This window comes from Dermacentor andersoni, chromosome 3, assembly GCF_023375885.2.
Source record: "Dermacentor andersoni chromosome 3, qqDerAnde1_hic_scaffold, whole genome shotgun sequence".
Taxonomy (NCBI): domain Eukaryota; kingdom Metazoa; phylum Arthropoda; class Arachnida; order Ixodida; family Ixodidae; genus Dermacentor; species Dermacentor andersoni.
Genome location: NC_092816.1, coordinates 89,121,246 through 89,143,730, shown reverse-complemented (window position 1 = coordinate 89,143,730; position 22,485 = coordinate 89,121,246). Strand labels below are relative to the sequence as shown.

The 22,485-nt window shown below is 50.8% G+C and overlaps 3 protein-coding genes across 5 annotated transcripts in view; 2 read left to right on the top strand and 1 right to left on the bottom strand.

The window, feature by feature from the left end:
• LOC126525072 (beta-1,4-glucuronyltransferase 1-like) overlaps positions 1-22,485 on the bottom strand; it is a 123,702-nt gene that overhangs the window by 8,778 nt on the left and 92,439 nt on the right. The window lies entirely within an intron of this gene.
• LOC140216515 (uncharacterized) lies at positions 1,108-3,312 on the top strand. Its single transcript, XM_072286856.1, has one exon. The coding sequence runs from the start codon at positions 1,108-1,110 to the stop codon at positions 2,848-2,850; it is 1,743 nt and encodes a 580-aa protein (XP_072142957.1). The 3' UTR covers positions 2,851-3,312.
• On the top strand, positions 5,555-6,463 carry LOC140216379 (uncharacterized). The gene has a single exon (XM_072286734.1). It carries the CDS (start codon positions 5,555-5,557, stop codon positions 6,401-6,403), a length of 849 nt encoding a protein of 282 aa, XP_072142835.1. The 3' UTR covers positions 6,404-6,463.

Below are 22,485 nucleotides of genomic sequence, written 5' to 3'. Positions count from 1 at the left end.
AATATAGGGCCGGGGTAATGTAGCGATCTAATCCCAATTCTCTATTCCCTTTTCCTGCTTTGTAAGCGGTCCAAGCGGCGCTCCGCCAAATATATCACTGAAAATTTGTCGATTGCTAACGGTTGAGTGGTAAGTTGGACGGTGCAGTGATTATTCTTTGCTACTTCTGTGTGTGCTACCCTGGCTGTGTGAAAACGGGCGTTGAAACGTTTTCGATCGGGCACGGTTAGAGTGAGGGGAAGGAGGGGGGGGGGGGGGGCGCTGGGGCAGGCTGCGTTTTAAAGGTAGAAAAAATCCCCCCAGAACTCGTTTTTCGGTGAATATCGACATTAGCGTACGACTAGTATTGGATGCAATGCATCGACACAACGTGTTAGCAACCGCCCAAACGCGTCATACATGAGGTATGTTTGCAGCCGGGCTTCTCTCTCACGCGGCCCACCGGACTCGCTGAGCCAAGTGGCACTGCTGCAGCAAAGTCTCCGCATGCATCGTGCGTGAATATATTATCGAACAAGATTGTCTGAATATGCGGAGTGATAAATTTTAAGTTTTACGGAATTTTTAGGAATTTCCCGTTGCAAGTAACATAATTCTAGTCCTTGAGCTGGCTTATTCGGAGAGGCGGACATATTACCTGTACGAGAAATCGAAACACATATTCAACTAATTAACAAAAAAAAATGTCACTAATTCACTTCTTAAACCTTACGCTACCTGTTGCAATTCACGAATTGTAGCCGGTGAGCTTGCAAGGCGTATCCACTTGGAATGAATTTCCAGGACAACACCAGTTTGGAGATATGCGACATCAAACTCGCCGCAGAAACGCACTGGGGCGCCGTAACCTGAGCGTTCGCTTCAGGCGTGCTGCGCATCGGCTCCGCCAATTCTCGGCCGGAGCCACGGATAACTTCACGGTACGCCACCAAATTTGCTACCATCTGATAAAGCAAGTCACCCGGCGCACGTGGACACCGATTTCAACCAGGTGGGCCGGTTTTCGGCAATTTTAGAGCAGTTATTCACCCCGCCACGTGGGCGACGCCGTCCAGCCTGACGGCGACGCCGATGCCCGGCGGCGTGAAGACTGCTTCCCGAGGCAATATGGCCGTCTCTACGCTAACCCAGCGTGGCTACGACCCGGACGCGATGTCCTGGACGACGGTTCCGACGACTGAGGAGCCCAATTCTGCGATTCCTTCGAATATTCGAAGCCAAGCTCTCCTCAACGCGGCCGCTCGCCGCTTGCAAGAGAAAGCCAAGATGGTGGCGCCCGCCGCCGCCCCGGCGTCCGGCAACCCAGCCGGCAAGACGCAGCCTCCTGCCTCGCACGCTGCGGGAAGCAAGGGCAAGGTCTTCACGAAGTGGAAGCCTCGCCCGCTACTAAAACCGAACCCGGATGACTACGTGATCGTTGTAAAGCCACGTGAGCATATTTACTTGCACGAAGCCTTCTCCGAGAATCGCTACGGGACCGCTTTCACGGCTTACCTCGGGTCCGAGCGGGCAGAGACCGCATCGATTCTCCCTTCGAGAGAACAAAATTTGATTGTCATCCATACCCCGGACCTCGAGACGGCAGACCGAGTGATCGGGGATTTTTCTGTCAACACCGAACGCGGAGCGGTCCCGCTCCACGGATACCTACGGCAAGATGGCGGAGACGTTTGCCACGGTGTCATCGTGGTGTGCAACTCGGACACGACGGAGACACTTCAGCAAAAGGTGCGTTGGAGAGCAGGCACCATTGTTGAAGTGAGAAAATTTGGCACATCGAACAAAGCGCGTGTTACCTTCGCCGGAAAGGACAAACCGCGTTTTGTTCACTATGACAACATGGTGATACCCGTCCAACCCTACTACCGTACAATCCCGGCCTGCGGCAAGTGCGGTGCTGTCGGCCATAGGATGGACGCATGCCCAAACCTGAGACAGGACACTTGCGGTCTGTGCGGGCAACAGATTCCACTCGTAGAGGGGGTGCGGGCCCCTCACGAATGCGTGCCCAAGTGTTCAGTGTGCGGTGGTGGACACGCCACCAACTCCCGCGAGTGCACTGCAAAGTTCCGCAACTCCAAGATAGCCGCCCAAAAGGGCGGCAAGACCAAAACGGCGGTCAAGAAAGAGCTTCCCGGTAGGTCGCCGCACCGGGACGTCACCAAGACGGGCAAGCTAGCGCCCCCTGCCGGAGAAGCCGGGAGGCAATCTACGGCGCCACCACACGGCGTGGCCGGGGCCTGGGCCGACGCCGTCAAAAAAGGAAAACAGGTGAGCGGCGCGGGCAGGGCTGCTTCCTCCTCCCCTCCCTCTGCTCCTCCTGCGGCGCTCAGCGCCGAACAAAACATGATCGCGGCTCTCCAGGCGCAAAATGAGATGCTGCTAAAGAAAATTACAGCACTCGAAGCAAAATTGACGCAACCCCACCCTACCCCCGCAGTAGAAGTAATGGAAAGCGAGACAGAAGCGCCGGCGGAGGCACCTAGCGCGGTAGCCGCTCTCGAGGCCCGGATCAACGCCCTCGAGGCCCGTATGGACAGCCGGATTTGCGCTCTTGAAACCCAAATCTCCGCGGCCATGAATGCCGCGATTGCCAAATTGACAGAGACGATTCCCTCTCTCATAACTCAACAAATCGCGCAAACCTCTCGCACCACCCGGCGAGCCGGCCCAATTAAAGACGTGTCCGGCCGGTACCCCAAAATGTTTCGACGACAACTCGATTTCGATGACGAAGACAGTTGCTCACTCTCCGGAATGGAGGATGCTCCCCTCCCCGTGAGTGCTGGCGATGGAACATCGTCTTCGCAACCCCCTACCAATCTTACCGATCATGGCGGGCACCCCTAAATTCAGGAAATTCCCCCGATCCAAATTGGCCATCCCCATCCTAATTACCCAGTGGAACTGTCGAGGTTTCAAGGCCCACGCTAAGCGGGCCAACCTACGACTTTTCCTCACAACATTCGAGCACCTTCCTGCTGTGGTAGCCCTCCAGGAGCCAGGGAGCGGCGCCACACTTACAAATTACACCACGTTTCAGCAGGACCCCCTCTCCTGTATCTGCGTGCATAAAAATTACACGGCCAACTTCGTTGACCTTGACCTCAAAACAGAATTCTCGTACGTGATGGTGACCCTTCTTCCGCTACGAAAACAGGACCCACCACTACACGTTCTTAACATTTATTGTTCCCCTAAGTTAGCCAACATCACTTTCGCAGACCTTTTTAGCCGTGCCTTAAAGGCTGCGGGCAGGGATCCCCTGGTGATCGTGGGCGATTTCAACGCCCCCAGCACACTTTGGGGATACGCGCGTGAAGAGAAACGTGGACGCAAGCTGGCGGAACTTATGTCCACGCTGGGCCTTACTCTCCACACCGACCCTGCCCACCCAACTCGCGTGGGTAACTCCGTGACCCGGGACACGTGTCCGGACCTTACCCTCACCAAAAACATTCAATATGTAGACTGGGTCAACACCGAAGAAACCCTCGGTAGCGACCACTGCATACTCAATACAACAATTCGCACCCATCCATTAGCAAGACCTTTCGCACAGGCAAAATTGCCCGATTGGACCAAATTCCGTCAAACATACACCAACTCGACCCCCATTCAGGAGCAAGGGTACCACGTCTGGTCCCAGCAATTGGTTTCCACCCTTCGCTCCACGGAAACTCAAATTCAACTCTCTGAGGCGACCCCGGAGGTGGACAACCACCTCCTTCACCTCTGGGAGGCCGGGCACAGCCTTGTCCGCCGATGGCGCCGGCAAAAACACAATCGGAAACTCAAAATTCGCATCGCTGAGCTCACCCAACGAGCGGCAGAGTACGCGGCCCAGCTCGCTGACTCAAACTGGGTGGACCGATGCAATACGGCCGCGCGACAAATGTCCAGCCGGAGTACGTGGCGCCTCTTCCGCGCCCTAATCGACCCCACCCAAACTCGAGCAGAAACACAAAAACATCTCCAACGAGCCATTCACTGCTTCGATGGAGACACTTCAAAATTGGCATGCAAACTCCGAGATCAATACCTCTGTACTCAGCAGGACCCCCGAGGGCCCGCGTACTCGTATGCAGGTTCCGAGAACGCGGAGATGGACCAACCGTTCCAGCTGCACGACCTGAAGGCGGGCCTAGCAAAAATGAAGCGAGGAACGGCACCGGGACGCGATAAAATTACAGTCAAATTACTTGCCAACCTTCCCGACTCTGCCTACTCCACACTCCTCGCTTACATGAACTCCATTTGGATCGGGGAAACACCCCTCCCAATTGACTGGAAGACCGCTCTGGTCACCTTCATTCCCAAAGCTGGTAAAGCCATCAACATAGACAGCCTCCGCCCCATCTCCCTTACTTCTTGTGTGGGAAAATTAATGGAGACGATGGTGCGCGACAGGCTGTCTGAGTTTCTGGAGAACAAAAATGTTTTCGCAGACACCATGTTCGGATTTCGCCCACACCGGTCCGCACAGGATGTCTTGCTTCAACTTGACCGAGAAATTCTGGACCCGATCGAATATCCCCTAAGTGACAAAGTAGTACTCGCTTTGGATTTGAAGGGGGCCTTCGACAACGTAACCCACGAAATTATTCTAACACATCTTTCCCAAACAGATTGCGGCCGAAACACCTTTAACCACATTAGGCAATTTCTCACTGACCGACAATCATACATTCGGATTCAGGACAGCGAACACGGCCCATACCAATTAGGCACGCGAGGGACCCCGCAGGGAGCGGTCCTCTCGCCCCTCCTATTCAATTTGGCGATGATGAGACTTCCCGCTCAGCTGGCGAGGATCGATGGCATCCAGCACGCGCTGTATGCCGACGACATCACCATCTGGGCTAAACACGGCTCGGTAGGAGAAATGGAGGCCAACCTGCAGCAAGCGGCGGACATCGTAGACAACTATGCCCGTCGATGCGGCCTTCAGTGCTCCCCGTCCAAATCTGAATTTGTGCACATACGCCCCTCACCAAAGTGCACCACCAAAATCGACCTCTCCCTTAACAGTGGACCCATACCCGAACACGACGAGATCCGAGTACTGGGGCTCTTTATTCACAAAAATCGCAAAGCTGACACAACATTGGCCAAATTGCGTAAGGTGGGGGACCAGGTGGGCCGGATGGTCCGCCGGGTTTCGAACAAGCGCGGGGGGTTACGATGCAAAGACGCCTTGCGGCTGGCGCATGCATTTGTAACCAGTCGAGTCCTTTACTCGGCTCCATACCTCCACCTACGCAAACTTGACGAGAATGCACTCGAAGTCATTCTCCGTAAAATCTACAAGCGTGCCCTCGACCTCCCGGTCAGTACCTCCAACCTGCGCCTCTTGGGCCTGGGGATGGTGAACACCTTTAAAGAGCTGCGAGAGGCACACTTGATGAACCAATACACGAGACTCTCTAAAACGCCGTCGGGTCGCCGCCTCCTTGCCCGACTACACATCCATCATTCAATACATACGGAAGAGCACGTACATATCCCATCACAGTGGAGGTATGCCCTGCACGTGCGCCCTCTTCCGATCAACATGACACGAGAGGACCATAGTGGCAGACGCCTCGCGCGGGCGGAAGCCTTGGCTCGCCACTACGGACACAAACACGGAGTCTTCTACGTGGACGCCTCCGGCCCGTACCATGGGGGTTGGTACACGGCCGCAGTCGTCCACCAAAACACAGCAGTAAACGGACTCACTTTCCGTGCACACAACATTACACACGCGGAGGTGGTTGCCATCGCGCTAGCCGCTGCAGATCAACACTCGCGGGTCATCATCACCGACTCGAGGGGTGCTTGCCGCAATATTGAGCAGGGGCACATACCGTACCTCGCCTACAAAATTTTGCAAAACAGCGACTATCTCGGTGCCCCCTCGCACCGTACGATTATCTGGACTCCCGCTCACACGGGCCTCGAAGGAAACGAGACGGCCGATGCCGTCGCCCGCGCGCTCACTTTCCGGGCATCACCTTCGTCCCCCACCGATCCGGACCCCGAACCCAATCCCGCCTATACTTTCAAAGAGATCGTTCAGCTCTACCAATCTGGCCATGCCATCTATCCCAAGCCCTGTAAGGGCCTCACAAAGGCGGAGGAGCGCATTCTCCTTCGCCTTTATACCAAAACTCTGCTGTGCCCGGCAGCCTTAAAATATTTTGACCCCGCTTGCACGGGGGAGTGCCCGCACTGTGGGGAAAAGTCCTCAGACATTTTTCACATGGTATGGGCATGTCAAAAAACCCCAAATCTAACCCCCCTACCCAACCCTTCCCGGGAGGACTGGGAGGCAGCCCTGCTCGGCTGCTCTGACCTGACGGCCCAACGGGCCTTGGTCGAGCGGGCCCGGGCGGCGGCCGACGCCAATGGGCTCCCGTAAGGGGGAGCCCACCTAGTGTTGATGCAAAACCTATCTAAATAAATGTTTTTCAGACAGACAGACAGAGAAACGCACTGTTGTTCCACTTTGTTTTACCCATTGAAGCATACAAGTAATTGGAACGCTCACGTATTTCGTCCCACACGTTGGGAACTATTTCGAAACTGGTGTCACCCTGGGAATTCATTTCAAGTGGATATATGTAGCAAGCTCACCGGTTACACTTCGTAAATTCCAACATGTGCCACAATGTAATCAATTAAGAAGTTAACTTGCGAATTCTTGTTAATTATTTGAATATGTTTCTCTTTCTCGTGCTAGTAATGTCTGCCTCTTAGAATTATTCAGCTCAAAGACAAGAATTATGCTATCCGCCACAGGCGATTTTTCAAGATTACGTATACTCGTACTTAAAAATGACCACCCCGTATATGATCAGGGTTCAACACCGCCCAGAACAGGGTAAACTTAAATGATTTGTTTTTCTTTCTCTTTTTGTTTTTGTTTTTCAAGAGCGGCACGTTTCTGGTGAGGGCACGTGCCTGGTGCTGGCATTCACTCGTTCTTCGAGTGAATGTTCCCTTCCGGAAAGCATATCTCTTTCGATTACACGGCTTTTCTCGGCACTAGCGCATGCTTCGCAAAGCGCACCCCCATACATTTGTCGCGGTCAAATGCGATACGGCGAGGTCAACGGTGTCTGACTGGAAATTTGTATAGGTGCGCCAGCCAATTACCTTTGCTTATTTCAATGACGTCACGGGTGAAGCCGAACTTCTCTTAATCTCTTTGTAGACGGCGCAACAAAAACCGGTAGCGGAGGGCGGATCCGAGGTACAGAGGGCGCATGCGATGCGCTCTTGTGGGTAGAGCTTGCACCGAATTCGTAAGAGACACTAACAAATAACTTGAGCTGTATTAGTAAACAGCCTTGCAGCAATATACCAAAAAGGCCATTCTTACCGTGAAAGGAGGATCGATAAGCTGAAGAAACCCCTAAAAACAGAGGACGGGTGGCGACGCTGTCTTGAAGTTCCGCACTAGTCACCGTGACGTCACGATTCTGACGGCGACTTCTCGGACCTGGTTAATTTCTCATCGAAAAATAGACTACGCCCTACTTTAAACGTGCCGGAAGACAAACCTTAGCAGGTTTTGAGAAATGTTACTGCGGCACAACATTCCAAATACGAAAAAAAATATATACTTCGATATCCGTGACAATCACACTGTGTCGCTGGGCTTCCGGCGCGTAAATTAAATAATGGACGTTTGACGTGCATAGCGTTTTCTGGTAACCAATTTCTTAGCGCGGAGTTAACGATATGCAAAGTCGAAAGAATACATTATGAGTCTCAGCTGGCCCGTGATTCTGTAGAAATGCCTTTTTCGATGCTTCTTTTTTTTCTTTTTTTTCTCGCGCTCTTCGTGCTTGGTCAGTGGTCAGAACGACGCCCCGTACGCGTTATCAATGGGATCAACCGGCCGCATGAACGGTGGATGACAAGAGTGGCACAGAATCGAGTGAAAGGCATCGCTGCAAACTGCGGCGGACCGAACGGCCGAGAGACGCAACGCTCATCCAGGCTGCTGCTCGCATTCTTTGCGCCAGTGCCCGCTCGCCGTGGCTCTGTGGTCAGCAGCCCCCGTCATCGAACCTGCAGTCTCTGCGCGGGACGCGCCGACACTATGATCGAGATTTAGTGATTAAGTCCCTTGTTCCGAAGGTCGGTGCAAAACTGCCACAACCTCGCTGTGGCATGTTGGCCCATTCGCACAAAAGTGTTTGCTCCCTCGCTGCTAAACGAGTTCGCCGGGCCCGTACGACCGGCTTTATCGCGGAAGCTACCAAGTGATAGACACTGGTGTATACGTAACGGAAGGGGGTGGGGAGGAGAGCGGAGGAGAGGAGAACAAGGAGGTATCAGGAGGCGCATACGGGCAGTTGAGCGAGAGGCTCATAGATTGTCGGATCGCTGTCTCAGAACTATCCACCTCTGTCTCTCTCTATATATATTTCTTTCAAACGGAACACAAGATACGAAACCACCTTTGTTCCACGCTCGCTGCATCTTCGTTCTCCTTGTCGATCCATTACGTCACTATAGACTGCCTCTTCTTTGTTTTTTTTTTTCTCGTCTTCTCGACGTGCCGGCTCTACGCAGACAGCATCAACTCTTTGGGCGGCGAGAATGAGCCCGCACGGCCCGCACTGCGAAGGGCGGCGCGGGTTTGCCGCAAACCGAGGAAAAACGAACAGAGACAAAAGTGTGCCGCGCTGCGCGGGCACGACGAAGAAACGGACGGACGGATGGACGGAATCGAATTGCGCTCGCGTAAGATCAGCAGCGCGCCGACGAATCCCGTGGGAAGAAAAGGTGGTAGCCATGCGAGCGCGGCGTGTACAAGCCCCCGTGTCATTTCGTTCTTATTTTATTATTATTATTATTTATTTTTGTTTTTTTTTTCTTTTGCTTTTCGCTTGTAATACGGTCGTCGCATCTTCGTTCCGCTGCTGCTGCTGCTTGTTGTTAGTGTGTCGTTGAACCAGACGAGATTCGAGAGAGAAAGAAAGGAAAAAAATAAGACAGAGAGCGAAGGAAACAGGAGCGGCCTAAGGATTGGGGGGGGGGGGGGGGGGGGCGGAGGTGGTTTTGCCATCGCCGAAAGTTCATCGAACGTGCGCAAGCTTCGAGGGTGCACGTTGTCTGCTTTTGTTTGTCGGTGTGTTTTGTGCACACGCCGACCCAGACCTCTCGTACACGGAGGGGCCCACGAAAACGACGCACGCCGTCGCTTCTTGGCGCTGAGGCCGAAATGTCACGCCATCGAGGTAAATGTCACCCGTCTCTCACGGTGCCGGCGAAGCGTGGGCCGAATTCTTTCCGAGAACGTATACTGTATCCCGGACCTTGCGCGCTGTGTTTAGCGCTTAAAAAGGATAACAATAATCAATAGACTTTACCGTATTGTAGCATTCCGCAAGAAAAAAAAAAGAATGCAGAGGAAGGAAGAAGTCGCGAAATAAAAACAATGCGTAACATGCCTGCAAGGACCTTGCTCCAAAGTTTTGTTGCCTTTGGTGTAACATACATCTTTATCATTGCCCATGATAATACATATTGTTATAATATGCTGTATTGGGGCATTGTGTGTTGCAATACTATAAGGAGGCAAGAAAGAAAGGGAGGGGGGGGTGGGTAATGGGTCTTACTGCAGGCGGACCTGGCCTTGCATAGGCCTATTCTCAATTGCTCAGCCTGAGCGTTTTATCTCATCTTGTTTAGGGTAAATATGCCACAGTGTTGCATGTGATGTAAGCATTTCATTTGACCCTATCGTCCTTTCAAGAAGTATGAAAAAAGCAGCGAGAAGGAGAAATATACTGTAGCATTGCTATTCGCAGCAAAAATTATATCGTAAAGCCGTCAGCCTAGCAGACTATAGCGGAAGCCGGTGCCTCAACATCCGGGCTCTCTTCGCGTTCCACCTTCGTCTAAATGTGGGTGCTGTGTAATAAAACCCGTTGAATCTTGTTATAGCAAATAAGGGCCCGCAACCACAAAAAGCCCGATGCTAGAATTGTTACTAAAAGCAAATTCCAGCCAATCCTGCACGGTTCTGGCCATAGTATTAGTCAAGGCGGCAGCTAAACGGCCAAGAACACTTATACGAGCGAAAAGCTAAGGAACTGAATACTAGTATGCGCAATTCTAAGACGGAACAGAAGATAAACACAGAGGCACAGGACAATTCTGTCCCGTCTTAGAATTGCGCACACCAGTATTCAGTTCCTAAGCATGAACCGACAAGCCCAGTAACAAATTTTGCGAGCGAAAAGCTTTATGAATTCAGCTCCTGGTGAGGAATAACTTGTCGCATAGATGGCGCCATTTTGCCTACCCAGGTGCAGTTACTATACCATATTTAAACTGACAATAAACAAGCACCCGCATGTCCTCTCTTTCATGTTGCTGCGGCGACGAGAACGTTTGTCACCTGCACCCTTGACTGTAGGGCACCAAGCACATAACGGATACACAGCGCTTCCAACAACCACTCCGTTTACGCTAATCTTTCTTTTTTTTTTTTTCGCCTGCGTTGTCACGCAGTATAATGAGGGAATGAAATTATACGTAAGCAAGGAGGCCCGTTTCATGCAGATACTGCAACAGCGACTCACGAAATGTATTGTTCCGTGAGCCGCCGTTCACATTCACCAGGTTGCTCAAGTAATTTCACGCCTTTAAGTATACACTTTCGCAGACTGCCCTTGTCCCAGGGCATGCCCAAAGTAAGATGGCGGGCGTCCACTGCAAGCGCAGGAGCGGAGAACTTCGTATACATTGGACATTGTCTTTGTGTGGTAAGTGTACATATGGGGGGGGGGGGGGGGGAGGAGGTGACGTATAAGGGTCACCCCATCATCCGATAGTGCGAACCATTAAGCGTCTCCTGCCAAGAAGCTGTCGCTTGACTTCGGCTATCATTTTCCGATGGTTTCAGGCCACTTTTAAGCAAGAAAGGGCCAAGCCAGTGTGATTCATACCGTCATGGCGCTTCCACGTCCTATGTACCGAAATCGAAACTGCCTCGTAGATACAGGCATTATACCAAAATATTTACGATCCTGTGACGCTTTCCAGTACACCTCCTAGAGTTTAGAGGGCTTGGGCCTTCATTGATTGCAAGAAAACCGAGAAAGGCAAGTCGAAATTGACGTATCGATACTCTCTTAACCAAGTAAACACTTTTAATCAGTGCCTGCAGGCCCTATCGTAAAGTTATTTGGCGTCGCTCCTCGGTGTCCATTTGAAGCTGCACCAGACAGACACGGCAAAGCGAGAGCTTGCTTTTCAGTATTAAGCTTTCCCCACGCATCCTGCCGGCCGTCTTTCTGGGAACACTTCGTTCGATGCAGCTGTGAAAGCAGCGGCGCTCCATATATATCTAGTCGGCACGGGCCATGCACTCGGCCCTGTTTGCTCCCCACTTCTGAATGCGCACAATGGGAAGGCCGTTCGCGCGCGATACGCCGGCTATTGTGAGAACTGGGTTGGCAGCGGTCGAGCGAATTTCTGCGCAGTTGGCTTTCATCCAAGCGCTGCTACAATGCAGTTAAGCCCGCCACGCGCGCCCTCTCATTGTGCTCGAGCTATAAAGAATTCCAAACATCGCACAGCGCCAGCCCCCATCGCATTGTCGCTCGATTCCGCAGTCGTTGCTCCTGTTATTTAGAGCCGCACGGCGTCCCTTCTAACGAAATATAAACGAATGTTTTTTTTTTTTTTCGTCGAGTGCTTGTTCTTCTCGGAATTCAAACAAAGGTTTACGTTGAAGGGATGTTCCATGCGGCTCCATGAATATTTCGAGAGCGAATTAAAGCATGTTGCACTCTTATACGAGAAATACACTTGTAGACCAATGTAATGAGTTTGTGCCGGCGGCGATAACGTCTGGGGTGGTGGTGGTTGTGAGAGGAGGTTGTTAGTGCTATTGCCTATTCCACCCCAACCCCCTCCCAACCCCTTTCGTGGTTTCGCCAATAAACAAATCCCTCAGAAAGGTTCGTTACAGAAGTTTTATTGTGCAAGTGCTAATATTTTTTTGCATTAAATAGACTTTTTGGTGTAATGTAAGTGACTGATCATGCATGATATTGATAAGAGACGAAACTAGAAAACCTGGGACCTTGCTTTGCTGTAGCATCCCACTGCACGGGAAAGACAAGCACATCGGCGTCATAGCCTACAGATTCAATGTCACGCCGTGCTCGCGGGCGGACCGACGTGTCTGTTATACGGCGTTAACGCTTCGACCACTCCTCGCGATGCATAAGACGATCTGCTTTACAACGCGGATTTCCCGCGGCATATCTGTGCGGCGGACGCGTAATGTTTCGTTGCAGTTTCGGCTATAGACGCACTTGCCAAGGCAGAGAACACGCACGCATGGGTGACGTGGTGCGATAGAGGGGCCTCCTCGGAGTTCCGGCGCCCCCGAAGAGTTTCCGGGCGGAGGAGATATAGCTACAGGCCCCTCCCGGCTGATTCACGAACTCCAAGCGCGCTGATAAGCCCTTCCCGAGACGTCTGCTTCAGCGCCTGCAGCACGGTCACCGTTACGTCAATGAAGGAAACCGCAAGACGACCCTCTACAAAACAGGGTCGTAAAAGTAGAGGTTTGGCCTCACTCCCCGCGGGCCTTTATGACACCTCCAACCGCGCGGCGCGGGCGATAACGGAACGCGCGTGCTGCCCAAACCGCTAAATGCGGTCAAGGATGCGCACACACGCACGCGGCGATTTGTCGTCGTCGTCGTAAAGGTGTGTAATCAAGAGAGAACGGGGTAGCACGGTAGGACGTACGCAGCAAGAGCACTAAATCGGAAAGGAAAGTGCGTGGAGTCCACATAGCGAATCGTCTGGCGTGTGTAAATGTATCGATAGTGATGGAGCTGGGAGGGACCAAAGCTGATGAGCTCGCGATCGCAATTAGCATTTCACCACGCGTCGATGCATATGCAAGCGTGATAGACGTACAGAGACAGAGAAAGAAAAAGAGACGGAGAGATGTGCCGCGCCTGTACGCGGGAGATGCCAAGGCTTTCATTTACTTTCGGAGAATGCGACACTCGAGACGATCCGAGGCGGCGTAGAAGGCGTACGCATTCGATGCGATGAGCAGAGCCCAGATTCCTCTCGTATAGATCGATGTGCCGGTAGTGCCGTAAAATGTCTCATATAATGCGAGTCCGAAAAAGACAACATATTCGTATGTAGTATGACTGACAAAGCATTTGGTTGTCGGTCATATATAGGGCGAAGAAAGTGTTTACACTGCCAAAGCGTTTAATTATTGTCGTCATCATCTCGTGTCGTATGTTCACTGCAGGTGCGAAGGCTTCTCCAACGATCTCCAATCACCCACGTCTTGCAACACCAGACTCCATCGTACGCGTGCAGATTTCTTAATCTCTTTCTCATCACCTAGTCATTTGCCGTGTTCGAATGCGCTTCCCTTGACTTGACACCGACTCTGTTAGAGTATAACAAACGTTCATTTATCTGGCGTATTGCATGACCTGCCAGTTCTTCGTGTTAACCTAAAGTGCATACAGTGCTAGGTACCATTTGCCTGCTCTCCTATCCACACCAATGTCCTTCTGTCTCTCAACGCAATACACCTATCATTTTTCGTTCCGTCACTTGTTGCACTGCAGGTTTAGACTCCGTCGTTATTCAGCAAGGTTCGGCGTCATTTGGTTAGTATTGGTAAAATGCACTCATTGCATACTTTTCGTTTCAATGACATCGGTAAGTTTCCGCGCTCATGAAACTCGAACCTCAATAAGGCAGATTTGACGGGCCCAAAATCTCGAACACGACTTCGTGTTATAGGAGGAATCTTACGGTACACACCGCAGTCGCAGGCAGCAATTTATGCAAAGCGGGCTATACACGTAAACACAAAAGGCAGCGGTGATTAGTGTACGCATGTCCCCGGGCGGATTGGCTGCGGATTGTGCGGGGCCCGAAAGCTCATCAATGCGATAGAGACGGAGAAGAAGAAAAAAAAAAAATGCGCTGACGGTGGAAACGCGCGGATGACTGTATACGCCGCAATAGCCGGTTGCGGGCTAGGAATGGGCAAGGTCGCATGTACGCGCGAGCGGCAGGGTTTGGCGTCGCGCGTGCCTTTAGCGCACGCGGCGGCCACGTGACTCGCTTCCTCACTGTCACTCATCGTGACCTCTTGGGCCAACTTGGGGAGTTTCGCATCAAGGCCTCTTGCGGCCGCGGGCGATTCCGCCTCTTATTCTCGCGAGATGAAGAGGCAGAAAAAAAAAGCATTGCACGCAGAATCTCCCGTGGGAGTTCTCTAAATGCTGCGTAAGAGGTAGAAAAAAAATGAGCCGCGTTTCGAGGCTGTCGTTGCCAGGGGCTTTGCGTACACGGCACGCGTTTCGGCTACGGTGACGTTGCGTACTCGGAGGCATTGAGCAACGCCACGCATTAGGATGCGGGTTTTCCGGTCTGAGAAAAAATTTGGAGGGGTAAACTTGCATATAGCCGCCAAATATTTACGATATCATCGTACAAAATGCCCGGATTTTAGATCTTGTTTACGATTGTCGTATAAGGCGCTAGTGGCTTTACGTTTCCTTTCTTTATTGTTTGCGTGCAGCTGGGGGCAAAATCTGTATTTCGGAAAATGCAGATACAGTAGCCGACCCGACTTTCAGGGCCGGCTTTTACCTACACGCTCGATTATTCGGACCCATATATCCGCCGCAACGCCGCCCGCTCACCTGAACCTGTGCATAAAGGGAACCATATTTTCGGGCGCTGTTACGCGAATATTCGTGAATAGACTTGAAGAATATTTCCGTCTTTGATTCAGATCGCTCCAGCTATGAATTTAGAAGAGTCTGCCCGTTTACAGAGTTCCAACGGAACAAATGCTGTCATTTATTTTAGTAAGTGGTCTACACGTCTTAAGTACTAAAGCTATATTTATTATATGGAAAAAATAAAAGTATGTATTTTGGGGCGTCGACTGCAGTATTTTTTTTCCGAACCTTAAAGTTGTCAGGTCTGGATAAAGGAATGCAATGAGCAGGAACACAAGACGAGCTGTACGCGAGTGAATTACCCTTCCAAGATATGGAAAAATAAATAAATAAATAAATAAATAAATAAATAAATAAATAAATAAATAGGTAAATAAGTAAATAAATATATAAATAAATAAATAATAGGGCACCCTTACGGCGAGAAGAGGCATGGTAAACCAGAAAACACGGAAGAGCAAACGGGTGGCGACGCGGCCTTGAATTTCCCTAAGCAGCTCTCCGTGACGACATACATTTCAGCAGCGGCTCGTGCGGCCTATGGCTGACCGTTTGCCGGTCAATATGGACTGCAGTGTGTACTAAAGGAGACAAACAGCCAACTTAGCGAGTTTCTGGAACATTTACACTGCAACCACAACGTTTCAAAAGCCAAACAAACAAACAAACAAAAATGACGTTTCGGTGGCTCTCGTGCGGCTGCAGTAGCGTTGCTGCCGGTGACACATTCCAGTCTATCACCCCTTCGTAGAATATTCTTCTATGCTAATCTTAAGTATCATTGTCATCTTTTTAATACGTTCGATATTTTGCGCACTTTACAGCGAATGTATTTAGGCCACTATACAGCGATGTTGCATGTACCCTTTGTCCTTGACCGCACCATCGACTGTAAGTCATACCATTTATTGGCCCTATTTGGCCATTACTGGCCCTTGCGCCACAAAACGTTCTACATCATCATCATCATTGAAGAATGTCCGGGGCGGAAAGAAATTCTGCGCGACGCTATCCCCAAATCCCAAGAAACCAGTATGCCATGTTACAGCGCTGTACGACGGAGTCACACAGTGGTTATCGCGCGGTGGAGGAAACGTGTAGCGGCGTAGTCTGTATCGCGAGAAGCAGGTATACAGAGTGGAGCCGGCGCGGCACACAGGAATACGCATAGGATACGACGCATGGTCTTGAAGTGCTAATAAGGTCGGATACAGAGAAACGTTTTTGTATAGCAGACTCAAACTCGCGTAAAAATCGGATACAGTGATCGAGACTCGGGTACAGCGAAGCAATTACACGGGATACAGTGAAGCGTTTGCCAACTTCGTGGAGTAGATTCCGGGCTCTGGCAAACCAGACCTCCCACACTTCCCAAAGGTGTCAAAACTCTCCTTATGCAGCTACGCGCTGTCTTTCACAGACAGCTATGGTTGCAGCACTAAAATGTACACACGCAGCACTACATGTGTGTCTCATGGATGGATGGATGGATGGATGGATGGATGGATGGATGGATGGATGGATGGATGGATGGATGGATGGATGGATGGATGGATGGATGGATGGATGGATGGATGGATGGATGGATGGATGGATGGATGGATGGATGGATGGATGGATGGATGGATGGATGGATGGATGGATGGATGGATGGATGGATGGATGGATGGATGGATGGATGGATGGATGGATGGATGGATGGATGGATGGATGGATGGATGGATGGATGGATGGATGGATGGATGGATGGATGGATGGATGGATGGATGGATGGATGGATGGATGGATGGATGGATGGATGGATGGATGGATGGATGGATGGATGGATGGATGGATGGATGGATGGATGGATGGATGGATGGATGGATGGATGGATGGATGGATGGATGGATGGATGGATGGATGGATGGATGGATGGATGGATGGATGGATGGATGGATGGATGGATGGATGGATGGATGGATGGATGGATGGATGGATGGATGGATGGATGGATGGATGGATGGATGGATGGATGGATGGATGGATGGATGGATGGATGGATGGATGGATGGATGGATGGATGGATGGATGGATGGATGGATGGATGGATGGATGGATGGATGGATGGATGGATGGATGGATGGATGGATGGATGGATGGATGGATGGATGGATGGATGGATGGATGGATGGATGGATGGATGGATGGATGGATGGATGGATGGATGGATGGATGGATGGATGGATGGATGGATGGATGGATGGATGGATGGATGGATGGATGGATGGATGGATGGATGGATGGATGGATGGATGGATGGATGGATGGATGGATGGATGGATGGATGGATGGATGGATGGATGGATGGATGGATGGATGGATGGATGGATGGATGGATGGATGGATGGATGGATGGATGGATGGATGGATGGATGGATGGATGGATGGATGGATGGATGGATGGATGGATGGATGGATGGATGGATGGATGGATGGATGGATGGATGGATGGATGGATGGATGGATGGATGGATGGATGGATGGATGGATGGATGGATGGATGGATGGATGGATGGATGGATGGATGGATGGATGGATGGATGGATGGATGGATGGATGGATGGATGGATGGATGGATGGATGGATGGATGGATGGATGGATGGATGGATGGATGGATGGATGGATGGATGGATGGATGGATGGATGGATGGATGGATGGATGGATGGATGGATGGATGGATGGATGGATGGATGGATGGATGGATGGATGGATGGATGGATGGATGGATGGATGGATGGATGGATGGATGGATGGATGGATGGATGGATGGATGGATGGATGGATGGATGGATGGATGGATGGATGGATGGATGGATGGATGGATGGATGGATGGATGGATGGATGGATGGATGGATGGATGGATGGATGGATGGATGGATGGATGGATGGATGGATGGATGGATGGATGGATGGATGGATGGATGGATGGATGGATGGATGGATGGATGGATGGATGGATGGATGGATGGATGGATGGATGGATGGATGGATGGATGGATGGATGGATGGATGGATGGATGGATGGATGGATGGATGGATGGATGGATGGATGGATGGATGGATGGATGGATGGATGGATGGATGGATGGATGGATGGATGGATGGATGGATGGATGGATGGATGGATGGATGGATGGATGGATGGATGGATGGATGGATGGATGGATGGATGGATGGATGGATGGATGGATGGATGGATGGATGGATGGATGGATGGATGGATGGATGGATGGATGGATGGATGGATGGATGGATGGATGGATGGATGGATGGATGGATGGATGGATGGATGGATGGATGGATGGATGGATGGATGGATGGATGGATGGATGGATGGATGGATGGATGGATGGATGGATGGATGGATGGATGGATGGATGGATGGATGGATGGATGGATGGATGGATGGATGGATGGATGGATGGATGGATGGATGGATGGATGGATGGATGGATGGATGGATGGATGGATGGATGGATGGATGGATGGATGGATGGATGGATGGATGGATGGATGGATGGATGGATGGATGGATGGATGGATGGATGGATGGATGGATGGATGGATGGATGGATGGATGGATGGATGGATGGATGGATGGATGGATGGATGGATGGATGGATGGATGGATGGATGGATGGATGGATGGATGGATGGATGGATGGATGGATGGATGGATGGATGGATGGATGGATGGATGGATGGATGGATGGATGGATGGATGGATGGATGGATGGATGGATGGATGGATGGATGGATGGATGGATGGATGGATGGATGGATGGATGGATGGATGGATGGATGGATGGATGGATGGATGGATGGATGGATGGATGGATGGATGGATGGATGGATGGATGGATGGATGGATGGATGGATGGATGGATGGATGGATGGATAGCCTCACATTCTAAGGCGACATTGAGGCTATGATAGACGCCGTAATGGAGGCTCGCGGATGCAGTCTCCGCGGGCGGGAATCGAACCGGCGACCTCGTGCTCGCCAGCAGAACGCCTTAGCCACTGCGTCACCACAGCGGCTCTAAAGAAAATAAAGAAATAAAGAGAGAGAGAGCGAAAAATATATACATAACGAGAGAAACGACGACAGCGAACCAGGGGGCTGACACGAGAAACGCCAGCGATCTCGTCTTGCAGCGCCTCGGCACGGTCGCGGTTATATACAGACAATGGCGGCAGCGACAAAGGGCTCCGAATATATCGCACGCGCCAACATGGAGTTTCGTGGCTCCACGGAGCGATGTGGGTCGGTCTCGCTTTGTAGTTGCGCACCGACGAGCGCACCCGCGCCCAGCGTTAGTTCCTTTCCTGTAGTATATGCCTGCTACAGCGGTGGAGCTCGCGCCTTGACGTCGCGCGGCCGACTACTGTACGCGATAATTCAGCGTGCGCGCGGTTTCCCCGGAAAGCAAGCCGCAGCGAGAACGAGAAGGAACCGCCAAGCTCGTATACTGCTTTGACCTCTGCAGGAGTTAATTAAACGGCGCTTGCTACGGTCTGAACGACCTGCTCCAAGCACAAAAAAGTAAAAAATGAAAAATAAAAACAGAAACCAAAGGAAAGGAAAACGAAACAAACGTAGAAACAGACGGGAAAGTCGAGGAAGACGTGACACCCCGCGCGCTTTCCTGAAGATACCCTTCCGGGCCTCGCATAAAGGACTACGTCATAAAAAAAAAAGAACTTCCAATTTCACAGGTTTATTCCTGCCTGCTTTCGCGTAGTAATGAGCCTGCTGTAAATAATCATGGAGCGTGACGTGGGATTCCGGAACGCGAATTTAGCTTTTCTTGCTTTGCTTCTTTTTGTTTTCTTTAAGGAAAGTCCCATTTTTTAAATTTTCCCGAGTAGTTTCAGTCCCGATACTTGAAAGTTATACGTTTTAAGTGACGTCACAGCAGATTGAACAGCGCCTGCACGCGGAGAGTGCCCGCAGCTGTGACGTTTATCACCACGGTCTCAGAAAACGGTGACGTCTCATAACGTAACGTTTTACAGCCTCCCGCTCACCCAAACCAAGCTGCGTGCGTGCTACGAAGCACCGTGCGGAAGCTTTAACGCGATACAGTTCTCGCGCTGCTACGGCGTGTGCAGCATTCCACTGCAGATGATTTTGCGCACGCGATCTGCGAGCTGAACACACACACACACACACACACACACACACACACACACACACACACACACACACACACACACGCACGCACGCACACACACACACACACACACACACACACACACACACACACACGCACGCACACACACACACACACACACACACACACACAAATGAAATATTTCCTGAAGGATTTATAGAAACCGGCTCCTACGGCTTCAGTATAGTTCGGAGCCTTAGCGTCTGGGCCGCGACATCGCGTACTTCTTTTGCTGCAACGCGGGGATATCCAATCGATGGGAGATACTAAATCGATAACACGAGGTACAACATTTTCAGTAAGGAGGTCGGTGCCAGTGTGCGTACAATTGCACACATCATAAAGTCAAGCAAGTTAAAACTCGACAAGGACACTCGCGACCCAACAGAGGGGGGCCCCACTAAAGCACTGAAACCAATCACACGGCTCACGAGATGGAATTACGCATGTTCTCCAGTTCTTCTCGCTAGCATTTCATTCCGACCTCTTAAGCCTGATCACTTGCCGCCGAGGCTGGCAGGTCACGTGCTCTCGTATGGCGGCGCCACTGCGACATGTGAACACATTTCCTGTGTTCCCTTCACGCGCGTAGCCCGAAGTTGTGCGCGGCTGTTGTCCGCGCCAAGAGCGATTCTTAAGTAAAGGTAGCGAAAGGTAGGGTGAAGTGCAGCGCAGTAAGTAATAGAGGAGACCTCAACCGCTCTGCACTCGGTTGTCGCCGTGTGATATAAATGACATCGAGAAACGAGCCCCATGCACTTACCGTTTTGCGGCTACGGGAGAATAAGGAGTGTTCGCCAGTACTTCAAACGGAGCCGTTTGGTTTGCGATGCTGACTTGTACGTCGCTAATCATGCACTGCGCAAGGGAACGAGTCAGTATACAGTACCGCCGATCCGTCGGAGATCTTCGGAAAGTGCACGCGGCACAAATAGAAAGCGTGGAGTACGACGTGCTCTTATGCACGAGCACACTGTTTTCTTGCTGAGCACTCCGGTTGTTATCGGAACGCTTGTTTAATAGTGCTTGCATTTTTTTGCAAAGCTACGTGTTAACGCCAGCTTGGCGTGTCGGCTTGGCACAAGAGCGACATCTCTTATCTAGCAAACGCCGGCTGGGACTATACAGATGTTCGAGTGCCGGCGTTTGGCGGCCCAGCAGCCCGGGGCCTAACGCTAGCAGAAAGCTGGCCAGCCCGGCCCGACGATCAACCAAGAGCGGGTCACCCAGCCGGGCCCGGTCAGAGCTTACAAATCTGCTCGTTCGTATGTGCTCTTTGTCGTCAGTCGGCCGCCGTCGCTATTAATGTGTCGGGCATGAGGATCGGCTGCAATGATATCTTACGAGCAATTCCTGGCGTAAGAAGCTTTTGCGAATACTGGCCCCGCTTAAAACCAAGCTCGCGCCGTCAGATCAGGCCGTTGGCGAAGGCAGACGCAGCGAACTGAGCTCTCCGGTTTTTTATCGGTGTACGTACCTGCGCGAAGTGCCTCGAGTGTGGATACGTTACATGTTGACTAACATTAATAAGTAAAGGTGGGCGAATACCACATTTTTCGTATACGAATTGAATACGAATATTAAGTATCGAAGATCGAATAGTAAACCGAAGACGCATGTATGTATTTGCAGCAAGAATATTTACTTCTGCATGCATAATTAAGTACAACGCCAGTAACGAATAGCAAAAAAAAAAAAAAAGCAGCTCTCGTATGGCAAAGGTTCAGTCTAAAACATAAATACTAGTTGTCATTCATTAAAAACTGCAGAAACAGCGTCTCAATATCTTTAGAGCCCCGTTGCGAACAAGCTTTAAAGGAATGACTGGCGGCTGTATGGAATAAAGCTTTAGAAATATGCTAAATGGCTGCCGCAAAAGAAGAAAAAGAAAACTGCCGGAGGACATGTGTGTCGCAAAAACATGCAAGAGGACCAGTTGCAAGAAAAAGCGTGTGTGGTCGTATAGCGTAAAAGATACAAATGCTGCATGACTAGACTGCCGAAAAATGACACCCTACAAGCAGCACTCACAGGTTGTCATGTAGGCTATTGCAGCGAAATCGAAAACAACGATTCCATTATCCACATTGTTTCTGCATTCCTTTAACAACTTCTGTCGCTGTTTCAGATCTGATACTTTCAGATACTTTGTTTAGCAGATGGAGAACAGTAACAAGACTTCAACAGTATATTATTGCGACATATTTGGTTAGCTTCAATTATTCAAAAATACATGGAATACGAACAATTACATAGTAATATTCGATTTATATTCGAAGCTTCAAATGTTCTCCCACCCCTAGATGAGTGAAAACAAGGGACGCGACTATGTCCTAACAATATCTTAGAGAGCAAGCAGAGGAAAACCGTGTGAAGTAAAGGCGCGTTTCTTTACCTTGCGCGTGACGGACGGCTGCAGTCAGCCTCGTGCAAGATTTCCAGGGAAATCGATAGAATTCTGCCGTCGCCAGCTTCCAGGCGGTGTATTTTATAGTCATTGTGACATC